Source organism: Myodes glareolus, chromosome 20 (genome assembly GCF_982192425.1).
Source record: "Myodes glareolus chromosome 20, mMyoGla1.1, whole genome shotgun sequence".
NCBI lineage: Eukaryota > Metazoa > Chordata > Mammalia > Rodentia > Cricetidae > Myodes > Myodes glareolus.
Genome location: NC_142045.1, coordinates 30,163,737 through 30,184,697, shown reverse-complemented (window position 1 = coordinate 30,184,697; position 20,961 = coordinate 30,163,737). Strand labels below are relative to the sequence as shown.

Below are 20,961 nucleotides of genomic sequence, written 5' to 3'. Positions count from 1 at the left end.
ATGGGGAGGCCCGGTCGGTACGGTCACAACCGCCGCTGACGCCAACCCCGGGGTCCCACGTCCCGGCTCCCACGGGCCTGTGCGCACACACACATATACACGCGCGAAATTAACCGGGGAGACTCTAAAGCATCTAAGACGCCAGGCACCCTTAGATGACTGCACTGCAGAGCACGGGTGTGAGGCTGGCAGCGCTGTCCGCACACGACCAGTGCATTGCATTCCAGGACTGGCCGTGCAACCCTCGGTGGAGCCGCGCGAGGGCGCTGCGGGTGTCGCTGGGCTCCTGCAGTGGCGGGACGCGGCCGTGTGGTGGCGCTGCGGGCGGCGGCCTTGGGCCAGCAAGGCCTCTCCTGTGGGGCCGGGCTGGAAGGGGCGCGGCGTCGCTCGGCGCTTCCGCAATTGTGGAGCTGCGGGATGTCTGCGCTGCTGCTGCAGCTGGCGGGGCTCGGCGTGGCGCTTGCGGCCGCCGTGCTCATTTTGGTGAGACCGTGGTGGAGTTCCGGGCTCCGGGCTTCCCCTCCGCACTTCCCACTCGTTTTCGGGTCTCTTGCATTCAGATCCCCTGAAATCCTTGACCCTTTTTTTGCCCCTATGGACCTTGTTTAAGTGACCCGTCCCCACCCAGCTTCTCCGGGTCTCTGTTCCCGGACCCCCGCCTATCCAGCCTTCATCTTGGTCCTCCAGATGCTGCAATTCGGAGCTCTCTGGTGTGCCATGTGCTGCAGCCAGGAAGAGAGCAGTGGACCCAACAGACTAGGGTCGGTGGGTGAGGGAGAAACGGGCCCAGGCCTCGTTCTTGTTTTCGGCCAGGGGTCGTTTTGTCCCAGAATCAAGCACCTTAGCATTTTCTTTGCCATTCCTCTAGGAACGTTGCAGACCCTTGCTGGTATGTATGTAGAAAAATGCAGATTCGCCAACAGAACTTTGCCACGGTTTTGAAAGAGACCGCCACTCATTCAGTAAACGGAGATTTTGAAAAGCTTTCTTGGTATTGAGACCAGGTGGCTGGACAGTTGGCCAGGAAGGCTTCTGTCGCCTTGCCATGCATGCACATTCATAGTCTAGGAATGGTGTGGCCTGGTGACTTTGTCGCTGTGTGTCTGGGTGAGCCAGGAGCCCTTTCTTACTAAAACGCCTCCTTTAAAGGCTTGGAACAAACCTGGATTTTGTTGGCACAGTTCTGAGTTGAGGCTACCTTGCCTTGTGTCAGTGTCACTGATCTAGATGAGTGTGTGCACGATGAGGTTGTGTGCACTCTTAGATGCCACCCGCTTGAAGTAGTAAAGGTGCCCTTTATTGAACAGCTTTGTGCCTGTTGCGCTTGGGGTGCTGTGCACTGGATCTTCAAACTCATCGTCCATCTTCCCGCAGTCATTCCTTCTCTCCACCGTCTCCCAGTTTTTTAAAAATCATTTAAAAACAAATCCAAATAACATTTCAGCTCTAAATCATCTGCGTTTATTTCTGTCGGGGACTCCTTTTAAAACCATGACTGCAATCAGGTAATTCGAACTGCCTTTAAAACCTAACTAGTCTTTCTGTGGTTCCCAGTAGCCTGTCCGGTTCAATTCTCTGAGTTTGCCAAGTGTGGGTTTAACAGGCTGCCTCCCCAAGCATCTTTAATTTTGTCTGCCCTCCAAATTTCCTGTAGGATTTGAGGATTTAATTAAATGCACGTGTGAGTTGTTTTTTGGCTTTTTTTTTTTTTTAAGACGGGTCTGTAGGGGTTTTGTTTGTTTTTATGAAAAGTCCTCAGGTTCACAGTCACCTGAAGCACCTTTTACTTCTGGAGGCTCAAGTCTTTAAGACACTGAGCTCTTTCCCTGGAGTCTTAAAACGATGGCCAGCTTTTATTCTTGTATGTTTACAGACCCCGGTCTCTGTACATGTTTCTAGCCACTGCAGGGATTACCCTTTTGATGCTGCAGTCCTTCCTCCCAGGCCTGAGAAGCAAGCACTTCGAGTGGCCCACCTTCCCCTTTTCCTGAAGCCCTCATGAGTACAGATCAATTTTGCTTTCTGTCTGCTTTGCTGTGTTAACATAAACCTTCCCACCCCAGATCTGGGTTAATCGTTTTCTTAGGAGCATTGATTGCTTTCTTGAAAAACTCACAACCTAGACAGTAGAGTGGACAGCCAGACTCTTTTCATTTTTTAAAGGATTGTATTTTTATGCTTTTTAGGTGTGCATGTGTGTGTGTACATGCACATGAATGCGGAATCCAGAGACATTGGGTCCCCAGAGCTGTACTTACAAGCAATTGGTTGTGAGTCACCACATGAGTGCTGGGAACTGAACCAAGTCCTCTGTAAGAGCAGCCAGTGCTCTTGACTGTTTCAACCCCAGGAGCCTGCAAGTCTTATATGTTACTCCAAAAGATGCTGTTCTTAGTTGGAATTTAGGATAAATATCAGAATGCATTCTTAAGCACTACAGTCTCTGCTGTGGGGCCCAATAGGCTGACTCAGGACTCAGTTTGGTCCTTCCGTGGTCAGCTGCCAGATGGACTTGCCTGCCACATACATGCTCCAGGCAGGATATGGTACTCACTGTGCTGTCCATTTGTCAGAGTGGGCTGGACTTCCTGTATTGAGTTTTGGATCTGGCATAGAAGAGGCCCTGGGGGATGAGAGGTGGTGGATCAAGGCCTCCTAAAACATTTAGCACATTACTAATGGGGTCAAGGACCATCGTCAGTTCAGAAGGGGCTGGTTACGGCCTGGCTGCCATGTAACAGCATAATCACCTCCAGAGTCAAACCTGAGACTACATAGTCTCCCAAACAGCGACAAAAAATAATGAAAATTTTAAAATTGTGCAAATAATGATGTTTTAGCAAAGCAAACATTAAAAGAGATCGATGTAACCCACTTTTTAAAAAAATATTTATTTATTTATTTATTATGTATACAATATTCTGTCTGTGTGTATGACTGCAGGCCAGAAGAGGGCACCAGACCCCATTACAGATGGTTATGAGCCACCATGTGGTTGCTGGGAATTGAACTCAGGACCTTTGGAAGAGCAGGCAGTGCTCTTAACCTCTGAGCCATCTCTCCAGCCCTGTAACCCGCTTTTTACATCTCCCTGTAGGTATCTGTCATCGCATTTATAACAGCTACAAAAATGCCACCACATCACCAACACGAAGAAGAGAAATTCTTCCTTAATGCCAAAGGCCAGAAGGAAACTTTACCCAGCATCTGGGACTCACCTACCAAACAGCTGTCTGTTGTTGTGCCTTCCTACAACGAAGAGAAACGGTGTAAGTTCTACTTGAGTTCATTCCCTAGTGGGTCCTTTGGGGAGAAAAGAAATCCTGCAGTGTTTGCCCTCAGAAAGGAAGGCACGGTTGGCACCTGTGGCTGGGAAGAGGGGAAGTGAGGTGGCAGGATTGAAGCCTTCTAGAAAAGTCCTGTGGTGAGAACAAGGGACATTCTGGGTGAGGACAGACGAAGTGACATCCCTGAGCGTCTTAGTAGATGACAGACTTGTCTTCCTATGTGAATAAAGTATGCTGGGTTTGCTAACTCATTTTCAAAAGCAATGTATAAAATATTTGTTTTCCCTTTAGTGCCCATGATGATGGATGAAGCCCTGAACTACCTAGAAAAGAGACAGGTATCACTTCTCTTCAATGTCCCATCTCCAGTTAAAACTGAAGCAGGTCAACAGTTGTAGACGCCCAGCTAGGTGCTCTCTTCTGGGAGGCAGGCCCAGCATGCAGCATGCTACCTCCAGAAGGAGACAAACCAGGGAGCTGCCATTTCTCCGATGTCTACTCCCCCTCCTAATTGTCTCTTGCTCGGTGATGTAGATTACGTACCAGTGAATGCGGGCAGGCTCACTTCTGTGACGTCTGCGTGTGCAGTATTCATGAACGGAGATCCATTGGGGCCCTTATAACAGAGACTGTAGAACTTTGTTTCTCAAATGCGTTCATATTGATTATGTGATATGAAATTACAGCCTTAGAATTTTATTTATTTATTTATTTTAAATATTTATTTTATTTTATTATGTATACAATATTCTGTCTGTGTGTATGCCTGCAGGCCAGAAGAGGGCACCAGGCCTCATTACAGATGGTTGTGAGCCACCATGTGGTTGCTGGGAATTGAACTCAGGACCTTTGGAAGAGCAGGCAATGCTCTCAACCTCGAGCCATCTCTCCAGCCCCCAGCCTTAGAATTTTAAGCGATAATTAATCACACAAAAATAAAATATTGCCGTACAGCCTTCCCTCAGAAACAGTCACCAGTACTGGGCTTCCTAACATCTCAACATGCGTGCAGATGCTCAAACATGCTAGGCAGGCATGCTGCAGGGGCTGTTTCCCCAACCCTAAAAGATGTCTTTTTTCAATGCTTGCACATTTTATATTCAGAAACACAGCTGCTGCTTAAATGACAACTTTGTTAGGGCTGGGAAGACGTCTTAGGGGTACAGGCTCTTGCCCTGCAAGCCTGATGTCCTGTGTTCAGTTCCTGAGAAGCCACGGTGGGAGGAGAGGACCAACTACAAGTCATCCTCTGACCTCCATGCATGTGCACGCCCATGTGCATGAGTGTACACACATACAATATCAAAATAAATTTGAAAGAAAATGGTTTTTAAATTGCAGTTTACAGGCTGCCAAGGTAGCTCATAGGGTAAAGACCCTGCAGCCAAGCTTGATCATCTGAGTTTGCTACCTGTGTCTCACATGGTAGAAGAGAGTAGACCCATACAAGTTGTTCTCTGACCTCTGTATATGCACCAGGGTCATCCCCACACACACATATACACATATGCACACATATACACACACACACACACACACACACAAATGTGAAAACATTTAAAATACTGTTATAACTTTATTAATCTCCATCATAGTTTTGCCAAATTGTGACTTGTTATTTTTGCTTCTTGCAGAAGCAGGACCCTGTGTTCACTTACGAGGTGATAGTGGTTGACGACGGCAGTCAAGACCAGACGTCACAGGTAAGTGTGTGTGCTTCCAGAACGGCTGGTCGGTGGGACTTGGAGCCGTTTAGGACGTGCGGCTTATTTCCGTTTGCTGGGGGAACCCAAAGCTGTGCTCATTACTTCCTGTCCCACATTCACCCCTGTTGTTCATAAAATGCCCTGCGCAAAGAAGGAACGTTGCAGGAAAAGGTTCATCACTGCAGGGAAGTCACTGCAGCTGGAGTCAGCTGGTCACATGACATCCACAGTTGGGGGCAGAGAGAAACAAGTGCACCCACACTGCCTGCTTGCTTGCTAACTTTCTGCAGTCACGCAGTGTTTGGTACCACCCACAGTGGGCTGGGCCTTCCACTCTCAGTTAACACTCAGGACAGTCCCCCACGGAAATGCCAATGGCCATCCTGTCTAAGGAGGTGTGAGCTGCAGTGGTGGTGTCTCCGCCCGAGTGAGAAGACACCCAGTCGGTGTGACTTGTGGAATCTGAGTTATTGCTCATCTTTCTCTTTATATTGATTATGTATTTCCTGACTGACAGATGGTAAGTGTTTGTGTTTATGGGACACAATGCGGGGTTTCAGTACATGCATTTGACATGCTCTGATCACATCAGGGTAACTGTATTCTGACTTCTACATCATCAACAGGTCGCTTTAAAATACTGCCAGAAATACGGAAGTGACAAAGTGCGAGTGATAACGCTGGTTCAGAACCGCGGGAAAGGTGGTGCTGTGCGGATGGTAATAATTCACGTTTTTGTTTAAAATATAAGGTATAGAGCCGGGCGGTGGTGGTGCATGCCTTTAATCCCAGCACTCGGGAGGCAGAGGCAGGCGGATCTTTGTGAGTTCGAGGCCAGCCTGGTCTACAAGAGCTAGTTCCAGGACAGGCTCCAAAGCAACAGAGAAACCCTGTCTCGGAAAAGCAAAACAAAACAAAACAAAAAACCAAAAAAAAAAAAAAAAAAAGAAAAATATAAGGTATATAGATAACCTCCTTTTCAGTATATAATACCACATATCAAATAGCAGGAATTGTAATGAAGATATCAAGAACTTTAATAATTATATTGATTTGATGAGGTCTACATTTCATATGCTGTCTGTAATGTACTAGATGATACAGAAAACGTTTGTGTTTGTGTAGAGTGTCCTGTTGTCTCTGCTGAGGACGGAGTGTCCTTGCTCACACAAGACAGCACACACTTGTGTGTTGCACTTTCCCTTGTGAAGGCACAGCAGAGCCTGGTCGCGTGGAGTCAGGTGACTCCTGGGTCTGCTGATGTGGAGCGCTGTGCAGCAGGAGAGACAATCGTCTGCACAGTGGAGTGAAGAGGAGAGGCTCCTGTGAGGGGCCTTCAAGACCCAAGCCAGGGTAGGGTGTTTCTTGTCAAGGTCTGTCAGATAGAAAACAAGTTAAACTGTAGAAAGGACCAAAAACCCAGTGCATGTGAAAGTAAATCCAGATAGCACTCTGAGGAGACTAGTGGTTTGTATTTCCCCAAAAGGAGCCTCCTCAAGCAGACCAGGCTCTCATTAGCTCTCCCGGTTGCCAGCAGAAGCCCTGCTCTCACCTTTCCCTTGCTTTTCTTCATGAACACAAAGTGACTCCTAGGACATTCTGTCACCTGGACATTGATTGATTGATTGATTGATTCATTCATTCATTCATTCACTTAACTTGTTTGTTTCTTTATTCATTTTGTTGTTTAAAATAAAACATTAAACCTAGGGAAATGGCTCAGCGGTTAAGAGCACTGACTGTTGTTGCAGAGGACTCGGGTTTGGTCCCAGGTCCTCACACAGTGGTTTACAGCCGCCTGTGACTCTAATTCCTGGGATCCAGTATCCCCTTCTGGCCTCTGCACGTACTGTCTATGTACTGTGCAGATACAGTGCCTGCAGGAAAAGCACTCACACACATAAATTAAATCTTTTTAAAGTGAAGCTGCAGGGCGATTGGTAAAGAAAAGTCCCCAGACTATCTTGATACAAAATACATAGCTTTAATAAACAGAAGTAAGACTTACAACAGCTTACACCAGAATCCAACCAATCCGTCCGGACACAGGAGCCAGGCGAAAAGAGGGCTAGAGGAGTGCATTTGCAAGGTTTATAGGCAGGCTTTTGCCTGAGGGCGGAACGCCCCGAAAACAGAATATGATTGGCTGAACTCCCCTATCATTAAAGATCAGTAGCATACGTTGAGGAAAATAATATGCTTCATTAGACATTTTTGTACATTGAGATGATGTAAATTAATCACAGTCACCCCACAGTGTTCCCTGGGTGTCCTTAGACTTAACCCAGAGTCAGACTGGAGAGAAGTCCTCCGTCCTCATCAGGTGTCATGTTGTCTAGGGTTAGATTATTCACACAGTGGTGCTGACAGCAGAAAGGGGGGTACACGACAGATGCCCGCAGTCAGTAGAGGTGAGTCTGAGGGAGACAGAGGCATGCTGAGGAGGGCCAGCCCCAGCACAGGGACAGTGATGAGAGGTCTGTGTTGCATACATGAGTCATGTCTGCAGTCAGCATGAGTGCTGACCAAGTGCTGCGTCACTCCGGCACACTGCAGAAATTAATTTCCTTGTAAATATATGCACAGGTAGTCACGGTTTGTACCATGGCCAACCTGATTTACCAAGTGTCAGTTGCCCCAGCAGACAGTAAACCATTAGTGACACCACCTTTGCCCTGTTCAGCCACTAATTTAAAATACTTATGGCACCATAATAAAGAAAAGTCACTTTCACTGTGCACTTCTCAAGAACATGAGGCTTCAGACTGGAAACCCTCCTGCTTCCTCCTCCTGAGTGGGGATTACAGATGCGTGTGTGTTATTTCTGTTTAGGGACAATTCTTTAATTGTGTACAGGTTGCCTCAAGTCATGTGACACTACTCCCTAACATGGGCACACAGATGTGCGAGGTGTGTCCTCCTTTCTGTGCTGGTGCTGAGGACTGCTTCCCTCCTCCATGTTGACTGCGTTCATACTGACAGTTGCAGGGTATTAGGGGAGGAGTGTGAAGCGTTTGCAACAGTGAAATGGGCGGTAGATACACGTGGGCCGTCCTAGCTGCACAACTATGAACTTTGGCCTCCTTCTGCCGTATTATACCTAATACTCCACTCCTTCTGCCGTATTATACCTAATACTCCACTCCTGGCTGTCTTAAAACAGAATGAGCTGAGGGGCCGTGGAGTTTGAACTTAGTTCTAAGCAACTTTCTTTCTCTTGGAATTTGTGAATTCAGGGTGTGTTCAGTTCTCGAGGAGAGAAGATCCTCATGGCAGATGCTGATGGAGCCACAAAGTTTCCAGATGTTGAAAAACTAGAGAAGGGACTGAGTGATCTCCGGCCGTGGCCTGTGAGTATAAGAATTCACTGCACTGGAAGGTCAGGAACACAGGGCTCAAAAGCGAAGTCAGAATTTACCTAAAGTTCAACTTTCTTTTTGTTTAGAGACAGGGTCTCACTGTGTAGACCAGACTAGCCTTGAACTCATAGAGATCCACCTCTATCTGCCTCCCAAGTGCTGGGATTAAAGGTGTGTGCCACCACACCAAACAGAATCCTAATAAGTATGACTCGCTGTCTCCAGGCTGTGCATATGCTTAACCCCTCAATAGACTTTACAAATATTTGTGTTATTTTTTCAAAGTGTTCCTAAAGGTGAGACGTTTGCATTGAAGATGAGTACATTCATATGTCATTCTTAAATATTAAAGAAAATTATGGTGTTGCTTTTACCTCAGGATCAAATGGCCATCGCCTGTGGATCTCGAGCTCATTTGGAGAAAGAATCAATTGCTCAGGTGAGGCTTTCCAAAGCCGTATATAGTATATATATATAGTATACTATATATATGCCGTATATAGTAGCTTGTTAACATTCAACCCCATTTTACACATACAAGCACATCTGCTAAGAAATGGGTTCCTGTGTTTTCTCTCAAAAATTCGCTTCCCTTCAACCTCACTGGAATTCATGCAAGATTAGCGTAAGTGCACAGGATGGGCGAGGCTCTCCCTCAGGATATAAGCATTCTTAAGATTGTGTCTAAGATACAGAAGGCAGCATTCAGACAAACAAAAGTTTCTTTTTAAAATTGTGTGTATGTGTGTGGAGGGTATATAAAATATTCTGAAGTATGAAAAAACATACAAACTCTGAAATTTTCCTAGTCCCAAGTAAGTTCTATTTCAAGTATATTTTGAGTTTTGTTCAGAGTTTAAATATTTCTTGTTTCATGTCAGTAAAGAAATCATTTAACTGACAGTTGTCAGATTCATGCCAGTTCCTTTTACATGTCACCAGAGACTGCAGGTGCAGGCTGCTCTTTTGTAGATCACACCTAAAAAACTGGAGCAACTCAAAGGCTAAGAATTTCAGTAAGGAGGGTGTGTGTGTGTGTGTGTGTGTGTGTGTTTTAGAAGTCATAGTCAGGGTTTTCCACTTAAAAATGGAGATCTTGGGTGTCAAGTCCAGTAGCTGCCATATTTGCAGGGATTCATCACCGAGAGTAAAGAGCCAGTGTCAGTGTGTGGCCTGGGGAGGGACTCATAGTACGTAAGAGGAGGACACCCATCACTCTGAGTCAGCCTCGGATGAGAGAGACCCTGGCCTGCCTTTTCAGCAGATCACAGGTTACTTTTGTGCACATTAATTCTAGAACTATTAAAATAAAATTAAATATCTCCCCTCCATGATTCTGTGATTTGGTAGGAGGAGAATTTAAACTCTATCAGGACACTGGCAGCAGGGTTGCAGATGTTTACAGGCAAGGCAGCGGATTCTCTGGGAAGCAGAGAGACAGCGCCTGAAGCTGGAAGGGGACTCGAACATGAGTTTCTTTAGACGCTCGTTTGTTTTTCAGAAATAAACTTTTATAAGATACTTACATTTTTATTTTATGCATATGATCATTCTGCCTGTGTGTTGTGTGTCTGTGTACTGCACACATGACTGGCTCTGACACAGGAGGGCACTAGATTCCTAAAGCTGGAGTTACAGATGTCTGTGAGCCACAGTGTGGTGCTGGAACTGAACCCAAGACTGCTGCAAAAACAGCCGGTGCTCTTAACCACTGAGCCATCTCTCCGGCTCCAAAATAATCGATTTTAATATCTAGTTAGTATTTTATGACCCATGCAGTTCTCATTAGTGTTTGAAAATGTTAATCTGTTAAGCATGGAGACTATCACTACCCTGAACATGTATTACCGAAAGCTGAGAGAGGCAAGCTGAACTTGGTTGACATCTCTGTGCTTGCGAGAAAGAAAGGAAAAAGAATGTGTCCGGGAGGGGTAGCACCTTGCTGAGGTAGTGAGGTCCTGAATTCAGCAAAGGGGATGTGACTATGTCCGAGGAGGACACTGATCCCAGCTAGCAGACTGACCGCAGACTGTCATGAGCGTGTGGGGTATTGCTTTGTGTGGCCTGAACATGGCGCTGTGAACACAGCAGAATTATCTCCGCAAACACAGCAAAATTTGCTTTGCAGATGAAAACAGGTTGACATTAATTTAAAGAAATCTGAGTAAATTTTCCCTTTTAAAACTATGAAGCTTGGGGCTAGAGTTGGCTCAGTGGTTACGAGCGCTGGGTTCAGTTCCCAGCCCCCACCTGGTGGCTGACAGCCGTCTACAGCTCCTGTTTCAGGAGATCCAACACATTTTTCTGGAACTGTATGTGTGTATGTGGTACAGACGAATTTGTGTACAAAGCACGTATACACATAAAATTAAAGAAAATCTTTTTTATTTTTAATATGAAGCACTATGGGCCAGGGCTCATCTGTTTGGTGAAGGAAAATAAAGAATGAGAAATGAAGAATCAGGAGTCACTGGAACCATCAAGGAGGAGAGAGGCCTCTGCATGCTGCTAGGCTGTGTGTTTTGGGTTAACCCTTTGTTTTCCTGTAGTACTGAGGCTCAAAGCCAGGGCCTTGTGTGCTCTAGGCCAGTGCTTCACCTCTGAGTTGCAACTTCAGCCCTTTGGTTTTATTTTTAAAGATGTAAATTCTCTTGACTTAGAACTTGCGTTTGTGAAGCCTGGCACAGTGGGGCTCCCAGCACTCTGGAGGCTGATTAGGACTCTCCCAGGTCTACATATTTATTGTGACTTATTTTGTATCCATTTCTTCACCTCTCAACCTAGTGGTTGATTCAGGGCTTCTGGCCCTTCATGCCACTCGCTGGCAAGTAGAGGTTGCCTGCTGCATTGCTGCTCGTGACTGCCATCTAGTGGGACTGCTGTCCAGATCATTAGCTACTCCTGCCTTAGGAAAAACTGTTTCCTGGAGGCATGAGGCGCGTCTAGTTGAGGAGTAACAGCGTGACCTTCTATTTCTCCGCCTACCACACAGAACATAAGCCATGGGGACCAGTCCAAGCACAGTGGGAAAAAAAATCATCAAAGAATTAAGATGCCAAATAGCAGACTGAGTGGCTTACGAACAGCATCTGGATGCTGCTTTTCTGTGTTTTACTGTACCCGCAGTGTCATTCCATCTGTTGCTGCTCTCCCGGAAGGCAGGCAAGGCACAGATAGAATGCTCTAGTTTCTTTGTGGGTGCCTTTGGAATTTATCATTTAAAAGTACTGAGGAGTGGAATCCTTTGGCATTTGTTTGATGCCTTTAGTTTTTTAAAGAAATTACCAGCTTTATATTTCTCCTGTCTTCCTGCACTTTATAGACCTTGGGGATACTGTTATTTATTCTGAGACAGTGTCTTTCTAATACTAAATATCTATTTCAGAAATTACAGACTCTGTTTCTTTTTCTTTTCTTTTTTTTTTTTTTTTTTTTTTGGTATTTCAAGATAGAGTTTCTCTGTGTAACAGCCCTAGCTGCTAACTGTCCTGGAACTCACTCTGTAGACCAGGCTGGCCTCAGAGATTCACCTGCTTCTGCCTCCTGGGTGCTGGAATTAAAGGCGTGTGCCACCATTGCCCGGTTTAAACTCTATTTCTTTGTTAACTTCATCTACTGAAGTCTGTCTTACAATATATTTTAAGTATCTTCAAGTTTTTAAGCTTAAAAAATTAAAGCAAGATTTTCTTTGTGGTTTATCTAGATTATTTTGCTTTTTTTCTCCTTTATTTTTATTTTGTATGCATGTATGTTTTGCTTATGTGTATATGAACCACACATGTGAAGTAACTTTGAAGGCCAGAAGAGGGCATCAGAGGCCTTGGTATTACTGGAAACTGAACCCAGGTCTTCCTTCTGCAAGAGCAGCCAGTGCTCTTGCCTGCTGAGTCATCTCTCTGTCCCTGTTACGCTTTCATGTGTGTTAGAAATCAGATAAATTAGGCTGGCCGTTAGTGGCACACACTTTTAATCCCACACTCAGGAGGCAGAGGCAGGCCGATCTCTGTGAGTTTGAAGCCAGCTTGGACTATGGAGAGAGTTCTAGGACAGCCAGAGCTACATGGAGAAAAGCTGTCTCAAAAACCAAAACAAACACATTAAACTTTTCTTGTGAATTTCTCATCTTCTGCTTTTTAATAAACAGCTGCATTCTAAAATATGACAAAGTCCTATTACCACCAAGCAAAGCAAAGCGTGGGAATGTTCTCTGTGCTCACACAAATCACACTGACAACTGTTCAAGCGTGGGAATGTTCTCTGTGCTCACACAAATCACACTGAAAACTTCAGTTCAAGCGGAAGTTTTGCATGTGTGTTTTCCACCTTGAATTTTCATTTTCCTGTCTTTCGGTTTCTGTTTGTCCCTTTCCTTGGCATAATTGCCCTTTGAGGAGATTAGTCAGTTTTCCAGTATTTCTTGGGAGTATTTTATGTGGAAGACACTGAGTCGGCAGCTGTGAGCTTCCCAAAGTGTGTTAAGATGAGATTTCCCCACCCCCACCTGCTGAGAGAGGTAAGAGCCACTGCATCAGAACACGATTGGTGACAGAGGGCTTCACATGTTTTATAGATGGGGGCTTTGATATCCCTTCCCGCCCAGTCACAGTGGAGCTGTGCTTGAGAGGAAAGCTGTCAGCCTTCCATATGAAGCCGTTCCTGAGTTCCTGTTACTCTCTGGCCAAGCACATGGCTCACAGCTTTGACATAACTGTGTTTTACTCCCCTACTGACTCTGGAAAGTGGACGCCATTCCGCTGTAATTTACTCAAGGCCAGCTTGCTCTCAGCCTAGGAGGCAGGGCTCACCTCTGTTCAGAGGACACCTTTCTTTTGTATTTGTACTTCACTGATGGTTAAGAACAAAGCAGATAGGTCAGTGCAGAGCTGGCCCCTCGGGTCCTGAACTTCTGCTCTTGGACCCAGGCTCCGGGAAACAGTGGCTTCTCCCATGATGCTCTGCTCTTGAAGCAGCACCCTGCTCACAAGGCCTCGAATCCCTTCTGTCCAGACTGGAGGCACCCCCCACCCCAGTGTCTCCCAGAATGGAGAAATGATTTCTCTTTTGCCCTTGTTTTAGCGCTCTTACTTCCGCACTCTACTTATGTATGGATTCCATTTCCTGGTGTGGTTCCTTTGTGTCAAAGGAATCAGGGACACGCAGTGTGGGTTCAAATTACTGACCCGAGAAGCAGCAGCCCGGACCTTCTCATCTCTGCACATCGAACGATGGTAGGTTTCTGACTGGAATGTCTCATGCTTGCCTTCCTATCTGGCATCCAGATGATAGGATAGAGCCCTGCTGTCTCACCTGGATATGATAAGTATCCAGATGGAGCCAGATTGACGCGTGTGTTATATGCTCACCTAACACCAGCAGTGTCCACTGTGTGGCTAGAATTCACCCTAAAGCCTCCCTCTGCTCCTCATGATCCTTCCCAGTTGGTGGGTCTCTCTCCTCAGCCTGGCTCTTTGCTGAGCTCTCTCCTGCCATCTTCAAACCTAGCCTTTTCCATTTCTTTTCTCTCTTGTGTTCCTCCTTCCTTGTCTCATCTGCCTTCAAACCCCATCCCTTGACCCTGTCTGTCCAGCCCTGTTTGCTGCCTTCATCCCCCCATCTGTCCCTCTCCTACCTTCCATACTTGTCATTCCTGCCTCCTGAACTAGCCCTGACATTGATTCAGCCCCTGCAGGCGTCCAGCCGTGGCCACAGCTGTTAGTTTCTCTCCACCTCCACCACCTCGCAGCCCGAGGAATCTTTGTAATCACACTCACACTTCTGCTTCTAATCCTGCAGTGGCTTCCCCTGACCTTTGGAGGAATTGCAGAGCGGCCCCACCTGTGTCTCCTCTGTCCCAGCCGTGCGCTGTTACAGTCACCACACCTGTTCTCACTCCCCGGGGTCATTCCTTCAGTCTGATTTCTCTCCTCCAAGCACAGGCTCTTGAGGGGCTGCAAATGTCACTTAGTTGGAAGAGTGCTTGCGTATATGAGGCCCTGGGCTCGATCTCCAGCTCCGAGGAGGAAGAAAGTTCTAGAAGGGAAGGAATCCCTCCTGACTTGACTAATTTCCTCTGCTACAAAGAGTGCTTGGCATTTTCATTGCCCGGGGACACTGCTGAAAGCATCCTTGCTGAGCGTTAATTGCAGGTTCTCTGTAACTTGTTCCTGATGGGTAGCTGTGATTATCCAAGATATGCCCATGTTCTATGTCTCTACCACGTTTGTGAATCTGTTTCTGAAGATCAGTCATCCTCCCTAGAAATAGGTTTCAGATAAACTCCCAAAAGTTTTCTTTTTTTAAAAAATATTTATTTATTTATTACGCATACAATGTTCTGTCTGTGTGTATGCTTGCAGGCCAGAAGAGGGCACCAGACCTCATTACAAATGGTTGTGAGCCACCATGTGGTTGCTGGGAATTGAACTCAAGACCTTTGGAAGAGCAGGCAATCCTCTTAACCGCTGAGCCATCTCTCCAGCCCCCAAAAGTTTTCTTAAACTAGAGTCAAAATTTAAATTATCTTGTGTGTGTGTGTGTGTGTGTGTGTGTGTGTGTATGTATGTTTGCGTGTGTTTGAAGTCTTTAATTTCCTTGATTAAAATGTAAAGTAGGTGGTCTTCGGGTCTAGGTGTCTGCGTTTGCTCCGTGGTCAGCGTCCCACGCTAATCATTCTCGGTTCTCAGAGGCTTACCCAGTATTCCCAGAGGCCTACCTGAAGGGCCTGGCCTTCAGTTTTACATAGAAGTTTCACATCTGCCCTGCTAGACATCTGATTGATGCCCCCACCTGTCCTTTCTAAAATAAACAATATATTTTCTGTTTCAGGGCATTTGATGTAGAACTGCTATACATAGCACAATTTCTTAAAATTCCAATAGCGGAAGTCGCCGTCAACTGGACTGAAATTGAGGGTGAGTGTACTGTTTATTTACAGCTGGTCCTTAGCTGGGCAGTGTAGTTGTCTGAGAGAGTCTGCTGGCACCCGTCAACCCCGTCCTTCACCAGGGCCTCCCACCTCTCCACAGAGCTCTCTGTGTTCCATCAAATTTCTTTCTGCTGTTTTTCCAGACTCTTTTGAGTCTTTGATGGGCTTCCTTCTGGCCCAGGTTTCCAGTAGACAAGGTCTTGGTGCTCAAGTGTTACTAGCTGGGCACTCCAAACCCTGTGCGGAGCTAAGGAAGGACCATGAGTGTCATAGCCATCCGGAACCCTGTGCCCTTGCTTTCTAAGTGTGGTTTCATTGCATTGCCGAGGCTTACTGTGAACTCACAGACTCAAGCTGACCTCATCCCGGCCTCCACAGGGTTAGGTGTAGCTACACATGATCCCCAGTGTAAAGGCCTCTTAAATTCAACCTCGTGAAATCTTTATAAACGTGTGTCAGGCTCCTTCCCAGCAGTCTGTCTGTGTGCAGGGTGAGCTCTCACTGTCTCCTGCATTTACCTTGGGACAAACCCAAACTCCTCACTGTGTGGGGCAGTGGTGTGGCCAGCTGAAGTCCTCTGCAGTCTCCTCTCCTGTGCACTTGGCCTCCAACCCCCTCTGGGAGTCCTGACACAGAAGCATGTGTCTTGCCTGAGTTTGGGTGCCTCTGGCTTCTACAAACTACAGTGTGTTTATAGAAACTTAACAAATCCAAACCATTATTCTAGCGTCAAAGAGGACAACCTTGTGGGCACTTTGAAGGGGCTGGGGGTTAAAATCATTTTCAGGTGTGTGCTGTTGGCTCCTCTGCATCTCAGAGGTAGTTGTGGTGTTAGAGTTCTTCCTAGTTTGTCCCCAGTTAACAATAGAGAATGTCTCCAGAATGTGTTAGTGGCCATGTTTCCAGAAGAAAACTGTTTGTACTCAGGGTGGAAGGAGGGTCTGCTTTGGGGGTGGAGCTTATTAGATGTGATGAGCACTGAGCCTTCCTCCTGGTAAATGTTCACTGCCTGGCAGGTACCACACCACTGTCCTTAGGGACCAGACGTCCAGTTAGACTGCTACCCCCTTGTAGCCGGAGGCAGAGTGGTAGGCAGCTGCTGTCTGGACACAGGCATCATTGTCACTGTTGAGTCTAGGCATTGCTGGTGTGGGGGTGCACACCTGTGGTCCAGGCCTCAGGTAGGTGAGGCAAGGATAGGTCACAGGTTCAGAGCCGGGTTGGACTACTAGTGAGTCCAAGACTTGCCTTAGCTGAGCTTCTCTCCGGGAGAGAGAGGGAGAGAGAGAGGGAGGGAGGTGCATTTGTAGGCCTTCTGTGTGTATGTTTATAGCGTTCTGTGAAATTATTACTTTTCTTGAGCTGCCACCCAATTCCTAGTACTCTCCATGCACGAACCCTTTTCCTCTTGGCGTCTGAAACGTTCACACTTGAGAGTCACCCGAGTTTCCTTGCACTGAGAGACTTAGCTTTATTTTGGGAGAAGAGTCACTTCAGCTTTATAACTTAAACAGGATTTAAATAAAATTAAGATGCTAGGTGCTCTCAAAGGTCGCTAACTCCCCCCTCCGTGTGTGTGTGTGCACGCGCGCGTATGCACATGTGCCCAGGTATTCACACATGTAGAAAACTGTTCTCTACCTCCCAGCCCCAGTCACTGGATACCACTTTGAACTGCTGCACATTTCTTGCAGTTTAATTGATTTTTAATTGCAGGTTCTAAGTTGGTTCCGTTTTGGAGCTGGCTACAAATGGGCAGAGATCTGCTCTTCATCCGCCTGCGGTATCTGCTGGGCGCCTGGAAGCTCGAGCGAACACGGAAAATGAGCTAGTTTGCCGCCGGGACCGGACTGCACTTTTACCTATGGTGTCATACAATTTCACTTGAAATCAGGATTTTTCAATGAAGCTGTGATGGACCCATCCTCACTATCTGCAAACCATGAGATGTCTTTGGGGACAAATAAATTTTTACGTATTTGTGTCATAAGTTAGATTTTCTTTTATTTCGTTGTCTTTATTTTGACTCCTGTTATTAAGGTTCTGAGATGGACACTTTGAGATGGAAGACAAGAAATGTCTTAAAGGTGCCTGTCCAGTTTTTACAATCATGATTAAATCATACTCTGTAACAGTCACTTAAAGATGAAGTTGGCTGGGCTGGAGAGATGGCTCAGTGGTTAAGAGCATTACCTGCTCTTCCAAAGGTCCTGAGTTCAATTCCCAGCAACCACATGGTGGCTCACAACCATCTGTAATGAGGCCTGGTGCCCTCTTCTGGCATACATGCAGAAAGAACATTGTATACATAATAAATAAGTATTAAAAAAAAGATGATGGATATAAGTTCAAATGCAGGATTAACTGTGTCACAGTGACTTTATTTAATACTCGGAATGCTAGGAAATTGCCACAATGGTGTGTATATGTCTCTGTGCTGAAAGTAGCCACTTCCTTGTTCCGTTCGTCTCCCTAACTTTGCCTGTATTGTGCTGTGCTGTCTCTCACCCCCGTAACCTTCCCCTCTGGGATTTGTGTGGAAATTCTGTTTGCTTTTCACCCTGTGTTTGTCATTGCCCTACTTCAAACATTCTTGGGTAATCCAGGCAATCCTAAACTGTATCTCAACCCCTGGAAGTCTTATCAGAAACATTTTTAAATAATGATAAATATATTTACTTGATTCCAGAATTAAGATGCTAAAGAAGCTAATGCAATTTTTTTAAAAAAGGAATCTCCAACAACAAAAAAATTGAGTTATTTCTGACATCATAGAGAAACTAAGCATAATAAAAGTTGTAATGGTTTCTATTTGAAATACATGAAGAACGCACATGTATTTGTGGCTTGGGCCCCAGCATCTGACTGACTGATTGGAAGAATGGAACATTTAGGAGGTAACACTTAGAACAAGTTAGGGCACTGGGGGTGTACCCTTAAAGAGGATAATGAGAGCTCTGTGTGTGTGTGTGTGTGTGTGTGTGTGTGTGAAGCTCCATATTTCCCTCTATAAATACAGAAACATCCAAGCTAAAATGTAGAGTATAATCTGAGGCATTATGAGAAAAGGGCAATTTGATACACAGAACCTGCTAACCTAACGGGCTGGAATAACCCTGTCTCAAGCAAGGAGGAGAGGTGAGGGCACCTGAGATTGTCCGTGTGAACCTACCCTACCCTACAAAAATGAGAAACAAAAAGTCTTATTCTGTATGTAGCTTTCTCTGGCATTGTCCTGGAAGGGGTGTCTGACTGGTCACAGCCGCAATTGGGTTCACACTTGGCACACTCAGCCTTCTCTCTGGCCGTTGGGTCTGGGCCTCATTGTATATGATGTGGAGGCTTTGAGAGCTCACATCCAGCACATCCAGCGGTCAGAGAAAACTATCCAGTGGGTTCTAGGGATGAAACTCAGGCATCAGTTCTGTATAGCGAGGACTTTTCCTGGCTGAGCTATCTTTCAAAAGATTCTAGATGTTATCTTTGGTAAACGTACCCCAGTTCTTACAGGACAGCAGCCTGAGGCTGCCCTGCTCCCTGTAGAAGGAACGTGAGTGTACACTCCCCTCATGTCGCAGGTGAGCGAATGAGGACACATGTGCCTCCCCTGCCTGTTAGGGGAACATCTGGTGTCACGTTTTGTCCACACACTACAGTTCCCCGTGAACTCCAGAAGGACCATGAGAGGTGTGTGCCTTGGCCCTTTACTCAGGCTGACGGGAGTTTGATTGTGTGTCAGCCATTTGGTGTCCCAGGATCTTCAGCTGTAAGACAGAAATGATAATCTCACCTGTGGGATATAAAGGGGGAAGGAGAGGTGCCTGCACAGCACTCCCCAAGTTCTGTGTCAGGGAACTGTCATGGCGAACCCTCGTCTACCCTTATTACTGAATCAAGACCATCTGCCCTTTCTTCTGCTCAGTCCCTTCAGCAGTGACCTCCCATGCCATGTTCCTTTTCCTACGAATGCAGTTAGTTTAACAGTTAAGGTTTCTGTGCTCAAAACCCCAGTAGGTTCTGCACATAGTAGGCATCCTGGCTGTCTTTGTGACCTGTATCGCCACGGAAGGTGACATTTTGTCACCAGACCAGCCCCTAGGGGGCAGCACCCAAAGAGACAGGGTGGAGACAGTAGTCTGGGATGTAGCCGTTCGTGCCCACTTCTCAAGGTGGCTGGAGTTTCCATCTCTGTCACAGGCGCCTCCCCACGTCCTGGCCCGACTGTGACACCTGTGCTTGTGTGCTGATGTTGAATGATATGCACTTTTATCATATATCATATCATATCATATCATATCATATCATATCATATCATATCATATCATATCATGGCGCCCTCTATGTGCACATGGTCTCGGTACCAGGTGCTCAGGGAAGGAAGAAGTGAGCCAGTAAGCAGAGCTCCCAAGCTCCACGGCCCATGGCCCATGCGTCAGTTCCTGTTTCCAGGTTCCTCCCCTGACTGCCTTTCGTGATGACCCGTAACCTGTGAGATGAAATAAACCCTTTCGTCTCCAGTTTGGTTTGGCTCTGTGCTTTATCTTCTCAGCAGAAAAGTACCTAGCACAGGAGACTTCGAAACTTTTGGGAAATGGGATATAGCTGTCAGATGGACCATAGAGGGCTGGGCATTCTAGGCCTTTCATCTTCCTGCCAAGGCAGTGAAGTCAGTCGCCTCAGGCTTCAGCCACACAGCCCCCAAGCTGCTTCTGGCGTGGTCTTTCTCCGCCACCGCGGACTGTCCCTTCTCAGACCAGGAGGGGAAAGAAATCTTTCCTCTCTGACCTGTCACTGCTCTTGGGTTTTCGGTCACCTTGCATAAAAGTCATGCAGAGAAGTGGGAGGGGTGGGCAGGGCGCAGTTACAGCTGTGAGCAGAACCACCCCAAAGCTGGGCCAGACGCGAGGTGTGAGGCTATACAGAGCCGAGACTGGACATCCGCAGTAAAGCCAGCTTTCCGTCACTATGACAGCTGACTTGGGCTGGTGGTTTCTGAGGGGTTGGCCCTGCTTGCTTGGTTCTGTGGTCAGAGCATGTGACAAAAGAGGGCTGCCCGCTTCACGAATGTCTGAAAGGGAGTCATGGCACCTATATCCTCTTCAGTTTTACGTTGCCAATAAACCCCTGTAACTGTGCCACCCTGCTTCCAACAGTGCCACACGCTGGAGGCCCGGCCTTTCATACATAACCTGGGGGCTGTTTCAGGGCCCAGCTAGAGCGCCCTGCACGTGATAGATGCGGGCAGAGGAGCGGACAGCCCAGGGAGCTCAGTCTGTCCAATAGGTATACTCTCCGAGAAATTGAAGATTTTAGCTGTGGTATTTAGATCCCTAACCAAAATCATAAGGGAATTGCCACCAAATCTCAACTGCTGACATTCTGGTTTCATGGATGTTTCCATACCAGAATGCTTTGGTGGAAGAGAATTATGTTTCTATTAAAATGATCCAAAAAATGGATGGATCAGAGATGAGAGTTCTCATAACTAGGCAGTTAAAAGAATCAGTCAGCACGAGTGCTCTTCCCCAGGGCTGGTATTCGCTCTTTCTTGAACCTCACCAGGTTTTTCTGCTTTGTTTCCCTAACTTTTTAAAGAGTATGCCCAGGGGGCTGGAGAGATGGCTCAGTGGTTAAGAGCACTGCCTGCTCTTCCAAAGGTCCTGAGTTCAATTCCCAGCAACCAC

General features: G+C 46.5%; 1 protein-coding gene across 2 annotated transcripts; it reads left to right on the top strand.

The window, feature by feature from the left end:
* Positions 1 to 343: 343 nt before the first annotated feature.
* Positions 344 to 17,267, top strand: Alg5 (ALG5 dolichyl-phosphate beta-glucosyltransferase). 2 transcript variants are annotated; one of them, XM_048424623.3, is made up of 10 exons: positions 344 to 483; positions 3,098 to 3,269; positions 3,579 to 3,625; positions 4,922 to 4,990; positions 5,620 to 5,712; positions 8,230 to 8,343; positions 8,732 to 8,791; positions 13,429 to 13,580; positions 15,178 to 15,263; positions 16,994 to 17,267. In XM_048424623.3, exons 1-10 carry the CDS (start codon positions 418 to 420, stop codon positions 17,107 to 17,109), a joined length of 975 nt encoding a protein of 324 aa, XP_048280580.2. In that variant the 5' UTR covers positions 344 to 417; the 3' UTR covers positions 17,110 to 17,267. The 2 variants fall into 2 exon arrangements, with proteins under 2 accessions (XP_048280580.2, XP_048280581.2); XM_048424624.3 differs by lacking the exon at positions 344 to 483 and adding an exon at positions 1,439 to 1,505.
* Positions 17,268 to 20,961: the final 3,694 nt, after the last annotated feature.

Coding starts and splice junctions, on each gene's coding strand:
- Alg5 (XM_048424623.3), top strand. CDS start 418: ATGTCTGCGCTGCTGCTGCAGCTGGCGGGGCTCGGCGTGGCGCTTGCG. Junction 484..3,097: donor CGGCCGCCGTGCTCATTTTG/GTGAGACCGTGG, acceptor ATCTCCCTGTAG/GTATCTGTCATCGCATTTAT. Junction 13,581..15,177: donor TCTCTGCACATCGAACGATG/GTAGGTTTCTGA, acceptor TTTCTGTTTCAG/GGCATTTGATGTAGAACTGC.